Source organism: Balearica regulorum, chromosome 21 (assembly GCF_011004875.1).
Source record: "Balearica regulorum gibbericeps isolate bBalReg1 chromosome 21, bBalReg1.pri, whole genome shotgun sequence".
Taxonomy (NCBI): Eukaryota; Metazoa; Chordata; class Aves; order Gruiformes; family Gruidae; genus Balearica; species Balearica regulorum.
The window spans coordinates 2,506,922-2,528,232 of NC_046204.1; the positions used below are offsets into that span (position 1 = coordinate 2,506,922).

General features: G+C 36.9%; 1 protein-coding gene across 11 annotated transcripts in view; it reads left to right on the plus strand.

Moving 5' to 3' along the window:
- GNB1 (G protein subunit beta 1) overlaps positions 1-21,311 on the plus strand; it is a 44,288-nt gene that overhangs the window by 16,716 nt on the left and 6,261 nt on the right. For 6 of the 11 annotated variants that reach the window (XM_075773261.1, XM_075773268.1, XM_075773272.1 and 3 more), the window contains exons 2-8: positions 4,152-4,203; positions 11,125-11,232; positions 11,910-11,948; positions 13,736-13,842; positions 15,634-15,697; positions 17,908-18,070; positions 20,758-20,824. In XM_075773261.1, the coding sequence (XP_075629376.1) occupies positions 11,176-11,232; positions 11,910-11,948; positions 13,736-13,842; positions 15,634-15,697; positions 17,908-18,070; positions 20,758-20,824 (497 nt within the window). In that variant the 5' untranslated portion in view covers positions 4,152-4,203; positions 11,125-11,175. Of the gene's footprint in view, positions 1-2,639; positions 2,703-4,151; positions 4,204-11,124; positions 11,233-11,909; positions 11,949-13,735; positions 13,843-15,633; positions 15,698-17,907; positions 18,071-20,757; positions 20,825-21,311 lie in introns of all 11 variants that reach the window. The other 5 variants (XM_075773263.1, XM_075773269.1, XM_075773265.1 and 2 more) reach the window with 1 other exon arrangement.

Here is a 21,311-nt window from a genome sequence, read left to right on the forward strand (position 1 = left end):
AGGAGGTGACAGCAAAGACTAGACTTTCTGGAATACAAATCTGTAGTGAACAAGAAGAGTCTGAACTAGAATTAACTCTTGATATCTGCACATGTATGTGCTCCTCCAAGAGGTCCTTCAAGTTTCCAGCTGTCTGGTAGAACTGTTTATGTTGATAGTTAGGACCAAGCCTATCAAACTGAGGATAAGTCAGCTTTTTTGTATACAGAATAGTCTTGAAGCATAGCTTTAAATTTCAGACTTCTAATTACTGTTGTGTGGTGGCATAAATAGAATTTCATGTAGTCAGCAGTGATTTGGAAAGGTTTTGTAATCTCTTGGCCATCAAGATAGTGTTTTGTGATAATAATCAGGTATGTAGACTATAAGAAATAATTTTAATAAACTAAGTTGCAATTCCCAGTTTCACAGACATTATCTCTACCATGTAGTTGATACGTTATAGTGGTGATAAGTGGTGGGCACCTGAACAGAAGCGTCTGCACGCTAAATTAGTAACTGCCTGCCTACATGCAGCTGTCCTTGCTGGGTATAAGATGCATCCCATTCAGATGGGTGCATGTTGATAAGGAAGATATACTAGAGCAGCAAAGTAACTTCATTTGAAATTGTTATACCTTAATAGTAATATTGATGTTTGCTAGTAGGTTTTGGGGGGTTTTTTGTTTTTGTTGTGGGGTTTTGGTTTTTTCGGGTGTTTTCCCCCCCAGTGAAATCATCTCCGAGTGCCTTGGGTAAAACAACCTTATGTGCCACTCTTGCAGGAGGATGTGTCATGCAAGAAATTAAGATTCAAATAGTGTAGTGGTCATGGAAACTAGTTTTTACTAGTGTTGGTTGAGATCAGTTTTAAACTATGTTGATAAAACCAATCAAAATACATGTGCAAGACTGTACACATTGATAAAATCCCCCTCTGAGCCTTTTTCAGGCTGAACGTGTCTCTCAGCCTCTCCTTGTGAGAGATGTTCCAGTCCCCTAATCACTTTCGAGGCCCTTCGATTGACTTTCCCGTAGCTCCATGTCTGTTTTGTACTGGCGTGTCTGGAACTGGACACAGTACTCCAATGTGGCCTCACTGGTGCTGAGTAGAGGGGAAGGATCACCTCCCTTGACCTGTTGGCAATGCTTTTCCCAGTGCAGCGCTGGATGCTGTTGGCCATCTTTGCCACGAGGTAGCGTTCTTGGCTCGTGTTCAGCTTGCAGTCAGCCAGGACCCCCAAAATATGAAGCCTGTCTTGGGGACTGGTTTGGGGTGGGATCCCTCCTGCAGCTGTGCTGGAGGTCTCCCTGCTAAAGAGGAATTGGTGTTGGCTGTGCTCTGTCCATGTCCCTACAGCAGGGGCAGCTGCTTATGAAGCCTGGTCAAACCTTGTTCCGGGGCTGAGCCAAACCCTGGGTGGGCAAGTGTCTTACGTATGAATTGATGGTGTGTTATAAGAAGCTAGAATGCTTTTGCTGCAGTTCAAATGCTGACCTTGGCATCTAGTCAATGTATGTGTAAAGCAGTCTTAAGGTGTGCAGGTGGAATTAACATCCAGAATATTTGGGGTTTAAGTCTCTCATTGAATCCATAGGTCAGGAAGAAAAATGTATTTATGTAGCTAATGGCTTTGGAGAGGGCTACAGTGAATGCATTTAATCTTCTGAAGTTGCTTGATTTTGGAGCGTTGTTCAGATTTGCAGTGATAAAGTAAAATACTTCTAAATGCTTTCCCTAGTCTTCAAAGTCCCTTCCCTGCTTTCCCCAACCTCATGAAAAAAGTTGTGTTCTCTTTTGCAGAAGAGTCTTCTTCATGTGAAGACTTGTGTTCTGGTGGATGTTGGGAGTTGAAAAATTTTTAGGCTGGGTTGTCACCTCAGTATAACTACTGCAGTATCTTTAAAGGAAAAAAAAAAAAAAAAAGAGTATTAGCCTGACAGCAGTTAGCAAGTGCCTGTAGTAGGGAAGCTTTACCCAGAAATGATGATGCTTTTGCCTTCTGGAGTTACTCTATTTAGTCCGAACTGCTGTGTTGCTTTACTTGGAGCAGGAGGCTGTGCGAACATGGGGACACTGGGTACGCTAACCGTGTGTAGGGCTGGCTGACCTCCAGGTGCTTTGGTATAATGGTTTAACCACTCGAACTATGCTTAAAGTATTCTGTGGTACTTTTTGTTCTCTCCTGCTTTAGAAACCCCAGTTCTTGATGTTGAGAACCTGAAGCTCTCAGCTAAGCAGGGTTATAAGGGCTGATTAAGGGAAAGTGTATGAAGCTTGTTACAATAACTTTTTCTTTGCTGAACCAGTACTGTGGTGCAGTGAATGAGTTGGCCTGTAATTTTCATGTTGCTTTTACCAGGCTACATTTTTGCTAAAAATGGAAGCGTGTGGCGATGCCAATTTTTTTCCCACAAGTAGCTTGTCTACTTTCATTCTTAGATGAGCTCCGTCTCTAATGTAGAATTGAAAATCTCTGTTGCCAGGATTGCATTCTGCAGGCATCACAGGATGCTTTCAGCATACCCAACTGAAACCTTAACCTGGTTTGAAAAATGATCTAAACTTTGTAGAAAAGTTTGCTGTTATGCTTCCTTACTCTTCTTGCAGGCTGGTTAAAGTAGCTTTTTTGTTTTGTTTTTGTTTTTCTTTTTTGCAGAAGGCATATGAAATCTGCAACACCTCTCCTGCATTAATGAGGGTGCAGCACAGGACAATAATGGTGTGTGTTTTGGCCTTTGCTATTGTGTATTCTGTGTGCTATTAGTGTGCCAGCATAATTTTACTTGTTTACATTTCAGGTAATTCTTTCAGAATTTCATTAGCTTTTATTATCTCTACAGTGTGGGCAATTCTTTCTGTCAAGGCTTCTGAAAGTTGAATATAGTTGATCTTTTTTCAGAACTTAAAATGGTCATGTCGTGTGTTTGTGTCATTGGCTGGGTGGAGTTTGGCCTCTACGTGTGAGTTACTGTTTTATGTCGAAAAGTGTGTTGTTCTGGCAGTAACAAACAAAACTGCTTACACTGTGATGGTTTCATAATCACAGTATTAAACGGTTCATCTATAAATGAGCTTAGATGAGGATGACCCATATCCTAAGTAGCTTAACCTCCATACCAGACACTGAAGTGGTTTGTAAATTTTCCAGCTAATAGTGAACTGTAAAATCAGAAAGATGCATTACATGTAACCATTTCAGTTTAAAGTATGTAAAGTTGTAGACTGGCTTTCTGATTTAAGATTATTTTGTTTCAGTACATTCTTGCTTTGTGCTTAGAATAATCTTTCACTGTCCTGATGCAGTGGCTTTGAAGATGTACACTCGAGTGTCCATTGACATCACCCGTAGCCCTTGTCTTGCTGTGCGATAGAGACAGATTGCAGATGTTTTGAATGTATAAGTGGTTGTCAATGTTTCAAATCATGGGGTGAACTATAACTATTACTTTGTGCTGCCAGAGGAAAAAATTGTTCTGAAATTCTTTATGAAAATTTTTTTCACCTTCCTACAAAGCCAATTTGTATGTTAAATCATTTCAATCTTCCAGACTGCAAGTGTGTGAGTTACTTAATGTGTAAATTTTTACTTTTTTTTTTTTACTTTTTATTATCTTTAGTGATTAGGAGTTGTAACTCTTCCAGAAGAGTGTTATACTCTCATTTGAACTCATTAGTAGGAGGTTTATATAACTTCTTTTCATAAAATAGATATCTTGATATTTAACTGTGTTTAAAAAGCAAGCATACCTCAGGAACAGTATTGAGCAGAAATAATTTCAATACTTTGAATAAGTAAATTCTTTGTGGGGGGCACTTTGTAGTGCAGTGGAAATTAGTCTTGTATGAGTGAGACAATGTGTGGTTACAATCCTAAGCTCTCTAGTAGTATGGACTTCTGCTTTGCTAGGGAAGGAGAATTAATGATCTGAGGATTGCAAGAGTCTTCTTGGATAAAGAATGTTAAAAGCTTCTTGACATGAGCAAGTCTTTCGGTTATGTTAGTATTATTACAACAATGCCCATTTCCTTCATGAAGACAAGCTGGCTGTTTAAGACAGCAAACAAAAAATAGTCTGCTTTAATAGTATCTTTAATTTCTACTAGATTTGTTAAGAAATTGGTGTTATTTCTTGATAATTGTACTAATTCTGTTCTGTTTTTTTTCCAGAATTTACATGTTTGACAGCAGAAGTTGGCTTTCTACTGTAGTGAGAGAAAATGTAAGTAGACAAATAAGGTAATTTCTTTTTTCTAGTGCTTGAGAAACTCATACTATCTTTTAAAAAGAGGCTAACTTCAGGTTTTTAGCTATTAATCTGTGCAAGCCTAAAGTACCTGTTTTTACTTTAGCATGCGTATTATGTCAACAGGAAGGATTTTAAAATGGCCAGGAAGCCTGCTAAATAATAGATGTTAGTGCCTGCCTTCTTTCAGGAATGGAACTGGCAAAGCAGAGGGAGACCATAGATGAAACTGTTTCATCTCAGTGGGGCAGGGAACTGTAATAAATAAAATGATGAGAACAGTTACTGTGTCATGAATGAAAAATTACTTATCCGCCATGTTTGACAAAAGACGGCCAATTTCTTTTGAGCAAAGTTGCTCTTGTCAGAATGTTCTTTCAATGTGTCAGTATTGTTTAAACAAAGCCTAAAAGTTTCAGAGTTCATATTCTGTATAATCATAATTACTACTAATATTCTTGGAGCAGTAAAATCTTCATTACCTTCCAGACTATAACTTCAAATGTTTCTGCCTCTTGTGAAGCATGTGAGGAACATTAAAAGTTAGCTATGTGTTCTATAGATATTTTCTATATAACCTTTTGTTTTAACTAGTGCTGGGTATTAAGCCAGTGTATCGGAGCTATTCAGTGCATGTTCTACAGGGTTGTTGTTCCCTCCCCTTCAAATAAAGTTTGTATCACAGAAGCTTGTGTGATTCTATACATTTCTTATGTTGTGTTCCTGTATACCTTTTCTATGATTTCTAACTTCTAAAGTTATCTATACTTTTTTTTGTGGTGATCACTGCATTTGGAGATCTGTGTACTTCAGGATCAGGAGGCACCCCTGAATTTTTTTGTCTTCTATTTTGGATCCCGTAAATGGGAAAGAGAACACCTCAAATTTGATCCACAAGCAATTCTTATCTATCTTACTGTGTTTTATATTGAATAAAAGTCCAATAGGAATCCATATATGTTTCCAATTAAATAACAAAAAACCCCTCAGCTTTTCACAGCCAATACAATGTCAAAACATTGGAACTAACAGTGGATCGTGTATAATTCCTTTGTCATTGTGAAAACGTACAAGCTATGGTGCATGTTGCTAATAGGATTTATGGTATCTAATAGATTAGCACAGCTTCATTTAATCAGATGACCTGCTATGAGACTGTCTGGTAGGCATAACATGAACTCATTATTCAGGCTGTAAAGTTGTGGCTCTGTTCTTGCAAATGACATGTTTTGCTTTTCTTCTGACTGTTTCATACATACTGGAGTGATGTGTATTAACAGGAAAGATGTTGAGGGAACAAATATCAGACAGCCTATTCATTTGGGAGAAAGGTGATTTGGCTAACCTTCTTATGAAATTACTGTACTAGGGTAATACTCTAACAACATAACTTTAAACCCTCTGTGTTACCAGACTTTGCATCAACAATGGCTTGGTGGGATTACTTTACTTTTTGGTAGTTGTGTAGTAAAAATACCATGTGGCAAACAGAGTTTGGCCATCAAGGGACAGAAGTTCTAAATCTTTGACTTAACACAGATTTGAAGTCACAGCTATCATTCTGTTTTAATCTGTAGAGGTTATTCACAGGACAGGCTATTTAGGAGAGGATGGGTCCATCCCATCTATGGGAATGATGTGAGAAGATGGATAACAAAGTGTGTAGTCATTGCTGTTACCAGGTAGTTTTAGAGAGGAATCTTATTTAACCCAAGAATATATGTTTGGATGAGTTGTATTCAACTCTTCCCACTTCTCTTATAATGTAGGCAAGCATCGGTCTCCATACAAATGTGATGGTATTAATGATACCTTGGTTTTAGTAACTGGACTTAATTGGATAAACAGCTTGAGCTCTGGAAAGGACATTAAAGTTGTAGCGACAAAATGAGTGAATTTGAGTTCTTCATTAGCCTTTGAATTGTTCTGTCACTGTTTTCTGAGTAGTGAGCTTTACCTTTAAATTAGAATTACTATACTAGGACGCTAAGTATATCTCCATTTGCAGGAAGTATGTGGAAGTTTTATAGATTTCATAAGGCTTTCTATTCAGGTCGAAGATTCTGTGCAGAGTTGTTCAACATGGAATTGACTGCCTGGACATGTATAACTTTCCTCTTACATAGGACTATAGCTTATGTGGCTTAGAGAAAAACAAACCCAGAAGTTGTTACTTTGAGATGAGTGATGTGATAAATCCTTTTGACATAGTTGAATTGTTTCATCATATATGGAAAGTAACAAATCATGTTAATACTTGATTTTCCTATATGGGAAACAAAGTGACTCTTCTATGGGTAACTTCTAAGAAGAGATTAGAGACTTGGGTCATTTGGTGTAGTGAAGAACAGAAAAACTACCTTGCAAGTACAGATACTGTTGTCCCTAGCAAGAAGAGAATTATCTACAAAGTATACTTGTCAACAAGATTAGGGGGAATTAGGCTTAGAGCAGAGACACTTAAGCACTTCAGCCTCTGGAAAGGTCTTGAGTGAGTTCAACAAAGTGAATGTGTTATTCTTGAGAAGCCTGCCTTCAAGTAACATATTCAAAAGAAACAGAGGTAAGCATGAATTTGGCAGCTACCTATTTCTTCACAGCTATGGTGGGAATTTGGAAAAAAGGAGTGTGGAATTGGTAGTGACTTTTTGCATGAAGTTTACTTGATTTAGAAATTTAGTAACTTTCAAAACCCCAGAAACAGAAGCATCATCCCTATCAAGCTTACAGTTTCTCCTGGAAACCTTCTTTTGAAATGCCTTTAAAACATGCCAAGAAACAAAAATGTATTATTTCATGATATTCAATTGTGCTAGTTTGCAATGAGCATAGATCATATATTGAACAGTCCCTGCTTGTTACTTCTGTATCTGTAATACAAATAAATCTGTATAAAAAATTCCCATGTATCAAGAGTGAGAATAGATAAAAATACCTGTTTTCCCATACCTTTTCCTGACCTTACCTGTTGTTCTTGCTCTTTTAAAGATTTATTTTAATTTTTTTTTAATGCTAGATACTAGTAAGAAATGCTAGATACTTGTAAGCTCTGCTGACCACATACAGTGTAGTTGAAAAGCACCCAGGAGGATGGAACCTTTTTTTCCCCTCATGGATCTCATATTTCAGTCATAAATTTAATTGCCTAAGATTTGCCTATTCCTCTGTTTCTTTTACACTGGTTGGCTGGTTGTCACATAAATTTTGGAGTCTGCTTCAGAGAACTCCTATATTTTAATGCCCTCGGCTTCATTAGGATTTTCTTTTCCTGAGTGTTAGTGAGTTCAGTCATGTTGGCAGGAATTAGAACTTCCTGTTGATGTTGAAACAACAAAGACTACAAAGGGAATGTGGAAATCTGGTGTAAACAATTCCTGTGGATGCTGTCAGAAATGCAGTTCAGAGTTTGGAGTTGCTTGGAATGCATCAGACTCTAAAAGTGTATCTAACTTCAGGATAGGAACTTACCGTATGGATATATGATGTTACACATAGGAAATACATCAAGGGTTGTATGCATTCAGCTACTACTTGTCATGCATCGAATGTCGAAACATGAATCCTACTTAATCAAGTGACTGATCCATAGAAGCTGCTTTAAGAATAGTAGTTAATTTCCTTGCTACCTGTGATAATGGAGATAGTATCTTGCATGTTGGTGTAAAGGTTTCTGTAGTGTTGGTAAAGCATTTCAAAGTTGTGCATTAAAAGGACGCTTTTCTTAGAACATCAGTGAGTGACTGTCTTGATGTGGAATTCACAGATAAAATATTTGAGGAGCTTAGCTGCACAGTAGGTAGGGCAGGTTATGTATATGCATGTCTGACTAACTGTATGATAAAGTGCATTTATGAAATTACTCTGAAGGTTGGGTTCTCTTAGTGTATTTAGTTAATTCTTACAGGTTGTGAAGGAGTTTGGGTTGTTCTGCCCTACGTAAAGCGAGACTTGGCAGAGAATGGAGACAAAGTGCCGAGGCAGAGTACTGTCTTGAATTTGATGTGAGAGTTTCTTCTGTAACAAAAATATACGCATAGTTACTGTGCTAGGCCTTTCAAAGTGTACTGGAGGTTTTATTTGTGTGAAGAGGGACGTGTATGTGCTAGTTAAGCTATGATATCCCATCAACTGGGCAATGTGACTTATGTCCTTTCAGCTTTTTATGGCTGTATCAAAGTTGCTGCTCCTGCGTTGCTGCAGAAGACACTTAACGCAATTGGGCTGCTCCATCTGGCTTTGTCACTTGCGGTAGTACCCTTCAGTGCATGCTATATTAAGCAATAAGGCACAAGCATGAAATAACCTTGTATGATTAGTTTTGAACTCAGTGTATGCAAATAATTCAGAACGAAGCTACAGGGTTTAGTTTCTGTGAAATGAACTTTCTCAATATGACTTTTTTCCTAGGATTAGTGTTCATCTCCTCAAGCCTCTTGCTGTTCCATACAAAGAAATTTTGTTTCATTTAAATGCAAGAAAATTCTATTGCATAGTGCACAAATTCTGGCAGAAATAAACTGGCACTATTTTAAGCTGTATGTTACCAGAGAATGTATCTGCTTTGACTGACGTTAGATTATTCATCCTATTATATTTTTAAATAGAACTGCATGTAAATTTTTAATGTAGTTACCTGTAACTCTGCAACGGGAATTTTGGTATCCTAAATCTTTATCTTAATCCTGCTGTTGAGTTGCTGTGACCTTGAGCAGAACACTTAAGTTTTGGATCGTGATTTCTTTCTCTGAAATAGGAATGATACCATCTCTAAATTCTTTGTACTCTGCCTGGAGAGGCTGATATTTGCTTAGTGGGAAATGGGCTTATATATTAACTTAGAGAATGGAAGAAATCGAACTGGATATCAAAATGCTAAAAGATGTGAAAATTTGCAGTTTATTCTTTAGAACATTCTTTAGAGTTTCTTGTTTCCTTTATGACAAGAGTAGTGCATGCTATTTCATACTGTGTGTGAACTACACAGGAGCTGTAGGCAGTGATGACTGCATGCTAAAAACTGTGGAGAGACCCAGCCACAGAGTGTTTTGTTTTAAATGTAGAATGAACAAAAAGTATCTTGAGAAACAAAAGAGCATTCAAAAGAAAAGATGATGGGCATAGGATAATTAAACACTCTAGATGGGTTTTGTCTTAACTGGATTTTGAACTAAGCTGAACAAACAATCTTAAAGGGGCTTAAAGATGACCCTGGAACCAGAAGAGAGAAAGACGAGACCTAGTTTCACAATAAACTGAAAGGGCTTTGAAGCTGTGCAAATGGAGGCTTTGAGAGAGGGGCTAACTAAAATTCCTTTTGTAAAATATTTTGGGTTTCAGAGAAGAGTATAAATTTGTAAATGATGGTATGACAAGATCTGATACTTGTTCCTGGAGGTCCTCAGTTTGGAATACTAGCTACTATAAAGAGAGCTCCGAGATAAGTCTGGTTATGTGGGATAGCAATATCTAGGGAATGTTCAAGTCTTAATAACTCTTTTGAAACCTTTTAGCTTTTGACAGTGATGTTTGCTCTACTGCTGTAGTTTGCCTTCACCATACGTTCTCTGTTACTCTGGATAAAAATTTGGAAGTTATCCTCATCTTTCTCCTTGGAAAGGGCTTTAGGGGAAAAAAACAAAACCTGCATGCTTGCAAAGATAAATAAGCTGACTAAATCTTAACAGAATAATATGTAAAGCTGCTAGCAAAGCATTTGCTTTGATAGTAGAGGGTCAGTTCTACTGTATGGCTAATAAAATGTTCTAAAAGGACACCACTAGTGTTTGTTTATAAACTCCAGGTGCTCTATGTAGCATTTGAAAATGAAACCAATTATCTTGTTCTGCAAGAAAAAAACTTCATCAGCACATTTATTCAGCATCTTATACTGGTATCAAGCTGCAGAGATTTTAAAACAAAAAGTCTAAGAACAGCTGAGTTTTAGGTATGGAATGCTAATGAAAATGCCAACAATATCTTTCTGGAACAGCGACTTTTAAAGATAAGTTGTATGTTTAATGGAAAATGCCTATAAGCTTATTGGAAAACAGTCCAATAGTTGAGGGCAATAGTTGAGGGTTTTCAGTGATAGTTATGTTTTATTGAGCCTCTATCTTGCTGGCTACAGAGTACAGCAGGCAGAGGGTTATATGTTAGTAATTGGGTGCTTATTGATGCTAGGAAAATAGTCTCAGAGGGGGAAAATGTCTGTTGGCAGTGGTTTCTCAAACTCTTCCCTTCAACCTAACATTCAAAAATACTAATTTTATTCTGAGAACCTGTTAATGTTAGAATCCATTGTGGAAATCTCAGGGAGACATTTTAGCAATTAACAGGTAAAAACCTGAACATTTGTGAGTGATCACCTTTTATCCAGATATCAGAACAGCATTTCTCATAACTGCCGTGTTATGAGAACACAGATAGTGTTCATAAGTAGGTCTTTTTACAGCATTTTGCAAGTCTTTGTGTCAGTCTGTAAATACTTAAGGTGCTTCAGTTTTGATAGGAGGATTCCTTACTCTGTTTTTAAGACCTACAGAGAAGTTCTGACTTTCCTGCCTAACATTAGTGTTATCTGCTGGGAGATTTGAATTTATACAAAACTGAATCAGAAAAACACTTATTAAAAAAATGTAAAAAAAGAGACCTGGAGGAAAGGACAATTATATTTTATTTACTGTGGCTGGAAAAAAGCTAAGCACGTTCGTGTGTGGTAATATCTTATTCTGAAGAGATTTCAGAGAAATATTTTCACCTGTATTCCAGTACTCATAAACCAATCTGCCTTTTTTTTTTTTTCCAAACGTTGTTTGAGATGGTTGAAAGGACTTGTCTACTCTAGTAATTTCAAGCTATGACTTCTACTAATTCTCATTATTATCACCTATCTTTCAGATTTCTGGTTGTTTCAGAGGTGGCAGTGAAGCACGCCTTTAGCACAGGAAAATGAGTGAGCTTGACCAGTTACGCCAGGAGGCTGAGCAACTGAAAAACCAAATCAGAGTATGTATTGTATCAGTGGATCTTGAAGCCACAGTACAGAGGAACGGTCATTTGTGCATCTTGAGGAGAAGAGGTGGACAGAAAAGATGCATGAAGTTAAATGTTTTCACAATGTCAGAGTTAACATTGTAGATATTTAGAAAGGGCAAGCACATGCTAACTGCTTTAGGAAATTACTCTTTCGTCTTTAATATTGCCTAGCAAATAATAGTTACACAAATCATGCACAAAATGGAATAGATCAAAATGAATGTTTACTGAAGTTTTTCTGAGCCAGACTATAACTAATGTTAAGCAGCCTCCTGCTTAAAATAAGGTCAGCTATAAGGTTATTCAGGACTTTGTCCACTTAGGTCTTGAAAACCTCCAAGGATGGAGACTGCATAGCCTGTCTGGACAAGCACTTCCATTGCTTTGACTGTCTTTGTGGTGAAAATTATGTTACCTTTCTCTCAAAAGAAGAAAGTTTCGAAGTTAAATCTCAAGATGCTCAATGTATTTTGAAAGCAGACAGCATTATTATGTTCATGCTGCAGTTAGGGTAGGCCCTCTCTGGATGACAAGCAGAAATGCTTTCTGAACCTTGTTTTGAGGGTGCTTGATCAACTTGACAAAGGAGAGATAGGGTGAAAGAAATGTACAGAACTCCTTCTGATTTATCTTTTTTTCTGTTGCAGGATGCTAGGAAAGCATGTGCGGATGCCACCCTGGCTCAGGTAAGCATTTGTGAGTTTCACATGAATTATGAAAATTTGCCTCCTTTACGGAAAGAAAATACGGTGTAAGAAGTTAAGTGCAAGTGAATCTCTTTTTTTTCTTTATAATTTTTTTTTTTTTACCTTTAGATGGTTTCTTCCAGAAATAAATACATTGTTTATGTTTCATCCATTTTCTGAGAGCGGTAGCCTTGAGCAGTAGTTTCTTTAAGAAGCAACTCAGGGCACATCTCGAACTGCTCAATGGAAAATAATGCAGGGGAGTCCCAGCATTCTGCTATGGATATGGTAGTATTACAGTTGTGTTACTGTGATAATCTGAACCATAAGAGCTGCTGAGGTTAACCTACTTACTAATTTTCACATGATGCTGCACTTACATCTGAACTGCTTCTGAATCTGAGCTAATACCTTTGCATCTTGCTGTACTGTCACATTTTGATCCTATTGGCATGGCTTCAGTCTACGCTAACTTGGGGAAATGGAAATTGTACTCTGTAGTACATCTCATGGAGATATGGTGCGTTTTTTTTCTAGAAATCTGGTAGGAATTTAGACTGAAACAGATTATTATGGCACTGGAAGAGGTGGAAAGCCTTTGCTTTTTTTTTCTAGCTATGTCATGAATCAGTTTACTCTTGTCACCTACTTCAGCCTATTTGCTTGAATGTTGACTATTAATCCTGTGTGTCTGACTTAAGATAGTTGATACAGAGGTGATTTATGTTAGTTTATTAATTTTAAATGTCACAAAATATTAAGTAAAAAAGGCAATACCAATATTTATTTAAGTGTACATATCTTGTGATCTCATTTTTGTGAGGCACAATGTTGAGTATTTTTCCAGGGTGAAAGTATGGAAAAGAAAAAAAGAAGGCGGGGGGCGGGGGAAGCCACCTTCAGTATTAGTTAATGCAAGAGCTGTCCACCATGAAAGGAGTTTTATGTCAGGGAAGCAATTCTTATCTGTTCCATCTGAGTCCTAAGTGTCTCGATAGTCTTTGAAAAGAAGCAGAGATCTTTGCTCAAACGCAATCGCTAAAGAATTTTGTAACATGGAGACGTAAGAAGTATGCAGACATTGTCTGTAAAATAAACTTACAAACTTTGGGATTTGTTGTGGTGTGTACTACTTAGAGTACTGGAAATGTGTTGTGCTGTTTGTTTTGGTTTTTTTTTTTTTTTTTAAACTGGTACTTCTCTCCAGACTGGAGGACTTAATATAAATAAGTTTAACAGTTTAAGGACAGCTAAACTGATTACTTCTTCACTATTCACTTATTCCAGAGACAACTACTATCTTCAAGAAGTTAAATCAGGAATACTATTAATTTAATAATGCTGTACTTGGCAAGGAAGGCCATTTGGATCTGAGAGTTATTAATTAATCTTGTAAAAGTGGAGATATCTTTAAAGCCTGATATACCTCTCCACACCTGCTCTTCTAAAAAAGAAAAATAAATGTTAGACTACCACATTTATCTATCCAGGAGTAGAAAACTCAGATCAAAGATCTGAAATCCTACAAGTCAAAGAAGATGTGACGTAAACAAAGGAATTTGAGAGTCTTTGTAAATGCAATAGACTGCTTTCTTCATTTCTTCTTCATTTGATAAAGACGTACTACATAAAATGATGAAACTTTTGATTAATCAATTTTTAAAAACTCAGTCAATATTCAAAATGTGGGACTTAAGTCTGCATTGGAATGCTCATTTAAATGTAATTGTGTTACTTTTGGAACTACGAAGTGAAAAATTCAGTGTATGACACCATTCCTATTTCAGATCACAGCCAATATTGACCCAGTGGGGAGAATTCAAATGCGCACTAGAAGAACGCTCCGGGGACACTTGGCTAAAATTTATGCAATGCACTGGGGGACTGATTCCAGGTGGGTGCTAGTGATACAAAATCACATCACATGGCTTCACTGTTCTTTGGAAAGTTGAGTGCACAGGACTTATTTTTCCTGTGCCTACCACTAGTTCCAAGAGAACTTGGGCAACCAAGAGAATTCAGAAACAATGTCACTTTTTTCCTCCTAATGTCCATGTGTCTGTCATCCAAATCTAAATTTGGTGCCAAAATACCAGTCTTCAGCTACTTGCCTGAAAAACAGTTGTTATACCACATGAATTCTGAGGAACTGTGGAGATAGAGTAGATTTCATTATCAGTTGTCTTTTCTCCTTAAATGCTTCCTGTTAACTACTGATGTTCAGTTAGAGAGAAACTAAATGGTATTACTATCAGCTACTTTCTTTCTCTTTTTTTCACAAGAATTCTAAAGCACACTAATGGCAGCAAATTTTCAAACTTCAGTTAAAAGAATATGTTGCTGCTTCCTTGCAGGAACAGATTAAAAAAAAAAAATCCCCTTAAGAATTTTTAAGTTACAGCTAAGGAGTTTCTAAGTTACAGCTAGCCTCTTTCTATTCAGTAGAGATTTTCAAAGGAAGGTTGATGTTGTTAAAGTTACCTTACCAAATTTGTGCAAACAAGCTGTGTCTTATGAAAGAACTGCATGAACTCTTGTGTCTATGCATACAGTAACTACTCTAAAGCAAAATAGCCAAGTACTTAAGAAAGAGGACAGTGTGCATCATGAAGAAGAAAAATAATTCATGATGTGTTATACTTTTAGTTTCTGAATTGCTTAGTGCTTAAAAATCAGAACAAACACAGTTGTTAGTTTGAGTTAAACTTTAGTGTTTTGCACCTCAGTTTTCTGTGCCTGTGAAAGAAGTTAATTTCTCACAGATCTGTAGAATTCATTGCTCCGGGCATCTCTTCGGCATATAGCTTATTTAAAAGATGGGGATTCAATTTCTTGTTTAGCAAAAGTATTTCAGGACAGCTCTAAAATATAAACTAGAGGGAAAAAAAAAATTAATCCAAAGAGACTGGCATACTTCAATGATTGCACTGTATTGTTCAGCTTGGAAATGGTCAGAAGATGAAGCACAGAAAAATTTTGAATACCGTATTGTAGTATTTGATCCAAAATGACTTAGAAAATGTTGGAGGCTACATGGGTTTTTCATGTCAGTATACCTAATCTAGCTTTAAACACATTAAAAGCAGGTAAGAGAGCTCTGAGCAATGAATTAGGTGCATCATGTTTCAAACATGATTGCTGGGGGGGGATTGAAGTGGTGTTGATTTAAATTAAAAATCTTCTTAATTCTACCCCTTGCATTAGTGGTATCTTTACTGCATTTCGTTCTCATTTCCATGTATTTCAGTGCTGATATTTGTTCAGGGTTTTTTGATGTCTTAGAACTTAAATTCCTGTTTTAAAAATAGGAAAAAGAAAAATGTGTTGATAGTGTAGATTCCCAAACTCAATGAAACTGAAGCCTATGTGTAGAACACAGAAGCACTGATTCCATGCAAGTTTTCTCCCCCAATTTGAGATGTTAGTTGCATGGCTACAGGTTTTTCTGAAGTCAGAATGTGTTAATGTGTAGGTGTTCCATCACACATTTCCATAATATTTAGCATTAAAATTGAGTACTTGCAAAATTATTTTTATAGTGCTAATAATGGAATTGGGTAATGCCGCAGTGTACTTAAGTGGTTTCAAGTACCTTGGCCTCATAGTGGAGAGACAGATGCCATCACAAAGATGTTCCTTCTTATCTTCTTGCAATGATTGTATTTACCTCCTATTTCCTCTCTAGGCTTCTAGTTAGTGCCTCCCAGGATGGCAAACTTATAATTTGGGACAGCTATACTACAAACAAGGTAAGGCTAACTGTTAGTTGCTATGTAATTCAATTGTAAATACAAAGGAAGAAAATGTTACCTGTCATGGTTTTGGCTGCATTATTTGCATAGTCTTAAGACTAAATTTTGAATTCTCCAAGCAATAAAGTTTGCATTTAAATAACATAGCAGTGTCTTAAGTGCACTGTGCATGGAAATGTGCACACAAATGGAAAACAACGAAGTACTTAATTCTAGAGAATGTTTTGATTTGTTTTGATACCGCAGAGAAATTGATCAACAGAGAGCAAGAAGTAATAAGTATGTTGCACCAGAACAGTTAGTGATTTAAGCATAGCCGTAGTAATTTGTTCTCTGCAGTTAAGCATTGAAATTCCTGACATGTATAACGTCATCACTTTCTGGCTGCAACCACATGATGCACTTCAGGATTACTTTTACTTTCATATGACAGGGATTGGTATTTACTGGTTATGGTTACTGTTATCAGGGCTGGCAAAATTCACATGTTGCCCCTTTGAGTTAGGTTGACAGAGCTGCTTAAGTCTGTTGTACACAGGAGCATGGAACTGACTTTATTTCAAATAAATTTTCTTGGCTTAGCTCGCCATAGCCTTAAAAACAATTTTGCCAATGCACTTCAGCAAATAGCATGCTACAGAGGAGAGAGAAGCAGAAACAAACTGCAGCAGCAACTCCCAAAGCTGGGATTATTGTTGAATCTCAGTTGTGAAACTAATGAATCTCTAACTGTTTAGCAAAGGGTAATAATACTGTTTGTAAAATAAAAATAAACCCTTTTTTGCCTTCATCCTCCTCCTGTCACCCAAGCACGCACATAAATGTCATCTAAATGACTGTAACAACTGAAAGATGGTAAAATAATCACTGTATACCATGATTTCCATAGTAGTATTTTCAATTCTTATATGAATGCTAATTAATCCATGGCATCATCAAGAGGCAGAGAGCAGCTTTCTTATCTGGGGGGGGAATGGAATCTGAGGTTGTTACTAGACTGATAAAACTTTACTAGAATCAGAAATGGAACTCTTCAGCTGCAAAAACATCCTCCCCCTATACCTCTTGGCAGTATTGATTCAGTGAAATAGCAATTGAGTTAAAAAAAACAACCCACCACCACCCCACCCCAAAAGTATTTTAAAAAAAAAAAAACCAACCCAAACCAAAACAAACCACAAACCCTCTGGAAATAGAGGTAGCAAATAACTTGGTGTTGAAACAGTACAACAACTGACTAGGTAGCACCCAGAAGCAGATAATGCAAACACACTTGAATGATAGTCTGCAGATGTTCTTTTGGCAGTTGTAGCACACACTGGAAGTAACACAGTTGTCATAAATATGATCTTTTCCTAATGATAAAATAAAATGGCTAAAGGTGAATATTCTGATCAGTTCCTTGGTAGAAGACTTCAAAAAATGAGCTGGTTGTGGTTTTAGTGCAGGGTATTTGTTTTTTAACTGCTGATTGCTGCAGGATCGCTGATTACTGTAGCAGCAGAGGAACAGACAGTAATCTTTATTGCTTACTTAAAAAATGCATGACGATTTTTGATATTGCGTGAATTTCACAATATGCATAAGGGTATGATCCCTTTCTTAAAGATGTTATGAACAAATTGAAGGATGAATGCAATCAGTTAATAAGACAGAACAGGTTTAGCTTCAATAATTTTTAAAATAAAGTTTTTTGAGCACAGAATGACAAGGAAACATGAGGTACTTATTTAAATGTGAAGGTTGATTGCTTGCGGTGGATTTCCAAAGAAGGATTTAAATAGTAGTGAAAGTAGCTATTTCCTTACTTGTTCATTGATAGCTTAGCATCTAAGCCTGGAATTGGCAATTTTGCTGACTGCACTTGGAAGTCAATATTTTCCTGAACCTATAATAAACCAATAGTAATCAGAGCACTGAAATGAAATAATTTAGTTTTTACGAAAATTGCTGATTAAACTGGATTCAGGAAAGGCAAATCTGAAGTTTTAGTTATGTAATTACTTGATCTGATGTGCTACATATGCAAGTTACCCTCAAAACAGTTTGATACTCAAACAGCCGAAAACTTTTTTCCCCACTGTTTTCTTCTTGTCCCTTTGTCAAAAAGATGACGTATGCCTTGGGACACCGGTGAAGAACTTCCTGATGGTAAATTATTGAATCGGTTGTCTTGCAGATGAAATACATTAATGTATCTCTTTCAGGTGCATGCTATTCCCCTGCGTTCATCTTGGGTCATGACTTGTGCATATGCTCCTTCTGGAAATTATGTGGCTTGTGGTGGTCTTGATAATATCTGTTCCATTTATAACTTGAAAACTCGTGAAGGGAATGTACGTGTCAGCCGTGAGCTAGCTGGTCACACAGGTGAGTGCCTGTTCAGAATGATCTGTTACCTAAGCACATGGTGAGGATTTAAAAAAAAAAAAAATTTAAATATAATTTTCTACTTAAAATGATATACTTAATTGTGTACCTGTAGTTCTCAGGTGGGACCTTAGCTGCATATTGCATGTTTTTAAATGTTCTTTTCTTCCTCCTTTTTAAAAACTTTAAGGATGATACTCTTTGAACAAAAGTAGTGTAATGAGAATGTGTTTTAACTTTTCATAAGCATGACAGCTGCCTTCTGGTGGAGCTATTCTTTAGTTGCAGAGGTTTGAGTTCTCATTGCTTCCTCTTCTGTTTCTTCTCCTCTCCCTTCTCCCCAGATTACTGTAGCTTGGTTTTTGCCTTCAGTTTCTGTTTCCAAGGTAGACTGTCTTGTCTCTTGTGAAGAGATAGGTAGACTTGTAGGATTTGCCTGGTGAATTAGAATGTAAACTGTAGCCGCAAAGTTCTTAGTGACAGATGAAACAAAATTTGTTTTGTTAGGTAGGAAGGATTGTAGAAACTCAGGTGTTTTTGAAGCAAGAAAGTCCCTCATGGTGCTTAAAAGCTAGTGTTTTAAGTGTGGGGAAGGATTTGAAAATTTTTCTTTCTGAACAAACCAAGAGACTCGGTGTCATAAAGTACCTTTAAAAGCAAATTCAGTGGCTGAAGATATTCTCGCTTCCTAAAGAAAGTACAGTTAGCAGACATGAGCACCTTATAAGCAATAGTAACCTACAAAATGTGAACTGCTTTTGTTTATTGTCTGATGATGGACAGATTTTTTTAAATTTTTTTTTTTTTGTGAATGGGGTCAGAAATTTTTCACAGCAAAGCCAGGTGGGTGGTTTCTTGAACTCCTTTGAAGATTAAAACACTGGCTATTTAGTAGATACTCAGGTATCTTGTAAAGTACTAGCATAGTACTGAGCCTGTCACACACATCAGGAGTCTTGCAGAATCAGTAATACCTCTAACAATCTGAGAAAAGGAACGGACGGTAATTAGGCATTGCTCCTAAAGCTGCAGCTCTGAAGCTGGACATCATCTTTATGGTCCCTTTGTTTCCACCAAGACTGTAATCCAAAATGCTGCAAAACAAAGGTAGATTGCTCTAGAGGCTGTCAGCTTGGCTCCAGAGAAAACCTCTAACAGTTCTTTAGAGAAAATACCAGGTGGGCTGTCTTTTTGGTTTTCTGTCTGATCAAGCCTCTAACTATACAGAGTAAAGAAAATGGTACAAAGACTGTTCATTGAAGGGAAATAAGGTTATTCAGAAATAAATAGTTAAACATTAATGAATTTTTACACAGTAGTAGTTAAATGTGAATTAAAGTACACTTAATAATATTTAATTTTCTTTCAGCTGTTTTTCTTACAAAGCGTAATTTCTGTAATTTAGAGGAATTGTGTACCCTCTTTGTGTAGTTAAGGGTGTGAGAATGCCACGTTGATTTGACCTTCAGATAGTGGTTGTGATGTGACCGGTAAAGTGATTTCTATGAAGGTACTCTTCTTCCCCCCCGTCTCCCTTCTGCTCTTCAGGACACAGGGAAAATTGGAATGATGTTTGGACACAGGGAACTTTGGCTTTCAGTATGTGGCCCTGTGAGTGTGTGTGTATCAAAACACTGAAAAATATTTTAGTAATAAAAAGAGCATTATGTCTGTGATATTCTAGCTGCTTAATGGTCTTTATAAACTGTATAGCTGGGAAAACATGGATTTTTACATAACATGAGAAGCAGAATTTTGCTGTAATGCAAGGGACATCAAAGGGAGTACATTTGAGACCTGACCAGTTTGTGTGGAATCTTCTCAAAGGAACTGTTTCAGAGTTGCTTTTCTGTTGCAGAATTGAATGAAGCCCATAGTTAGAAGCTGATGTTTACAGGTTTTCATCTTTTCATGTAGTTTGGATTTTCAGAAGGTGTTTGTTTTGCAAAACAGAGGTGGCTGGCAGGACAGATTAATTTTGTAATCAGAGTTGTTATGTTGATAGTTTGGCACGTGTTACTTCAGTACAAAGATGCTTCAGAGCATTCAGATGAAATTCTTTGATGCTGCTGTTGGGGAACACTCAATGTATATGCTCTGTTCTTTGTACTGACCAGGAATGTAGTTTATTTTTTCCTCAATAGTTGTATGATACAGTTGAGGTCAGAAGCATTTGTTGGTCCAGTGTGCAGTGACATACAGATCGACTTTCTAAGAAAGTTTAGTGTGTGCAGCGCAGGGTTACCTATACTTCTATCCAGCTTGGCCAGTGGATTCCATGTTTTTGCATCATTACTCCCTCTTTCTTTTCCTTCTCCTTCTCCTCTTCCCACTGTCCACCAGAAGAAAAATTGGCAAAGTATTTCCATAACAGTCTCTGCCCTGTTTGGTTAAGCTGCTTAAGTTTTTCTTCTGTGTTACAGACATCTTTGTTTAGGCTGATTTGCTGTGATACTAGTGTATCACTGTGCTAGTGTAGGGGTTGAATTGGGCATGGTCTGTAAAGAGCCAAAATATATTTTGTCCGAAATGTTCGAGGTTCCTATATAAAAATTGTTTGTGTTGTATTTTAGGCTTATATAGTAGCTCTTGCTTCATCTTCAGGGAGGAGGAAGCGACATAGAAGCAAGCCAGTATGTGATGTGAAGAGTCTGGTCTTATTCATCAACTTTTTATTTTGTTTTCAGGATACTTGTCATGCTGTCGTTTCTTGGATGATAATCAAATTGTTACCAGCTCTGGTGACACCACTTGGTAAGCAATAAAATTTTGACATGATTATTAGTAATGACTTTTCACAGCTATACTCTATTATTGAAGGAAATTTTATTCTTTGTAAACCTAATAGCTATCCAGAAGACTAAATGTGATTAAGTATTGTTCATATATCATGTTTTTACTAGTAATGGAAACCTTGGTCTTTCAAGTGTGTTAGCTTTGGCTGTTTAGTTATGCCCATGTTCTGAACAGCCTGACCTAATTCTCTGTTAGGATGGTATAGGAAATTTTTTGAATTATAACTGTTTGGCTTTCAGAAATAGGTGTATTAGACTAATGACTTTCCTGAAAGTTGTTTAGTATTCAGTATTTATTACTTAGTCATATTTGGATTTTTCTAATACAGAATTTAGTTTATGTTGCTATTCAGAAGAGCTCCTATAAAATATTCTGCAGTGACAGCAGATAGGTTTTTTGAGGAGAAGGTAGGTGTATGTCTTAATAAATTCTAGCTTCTGAACGA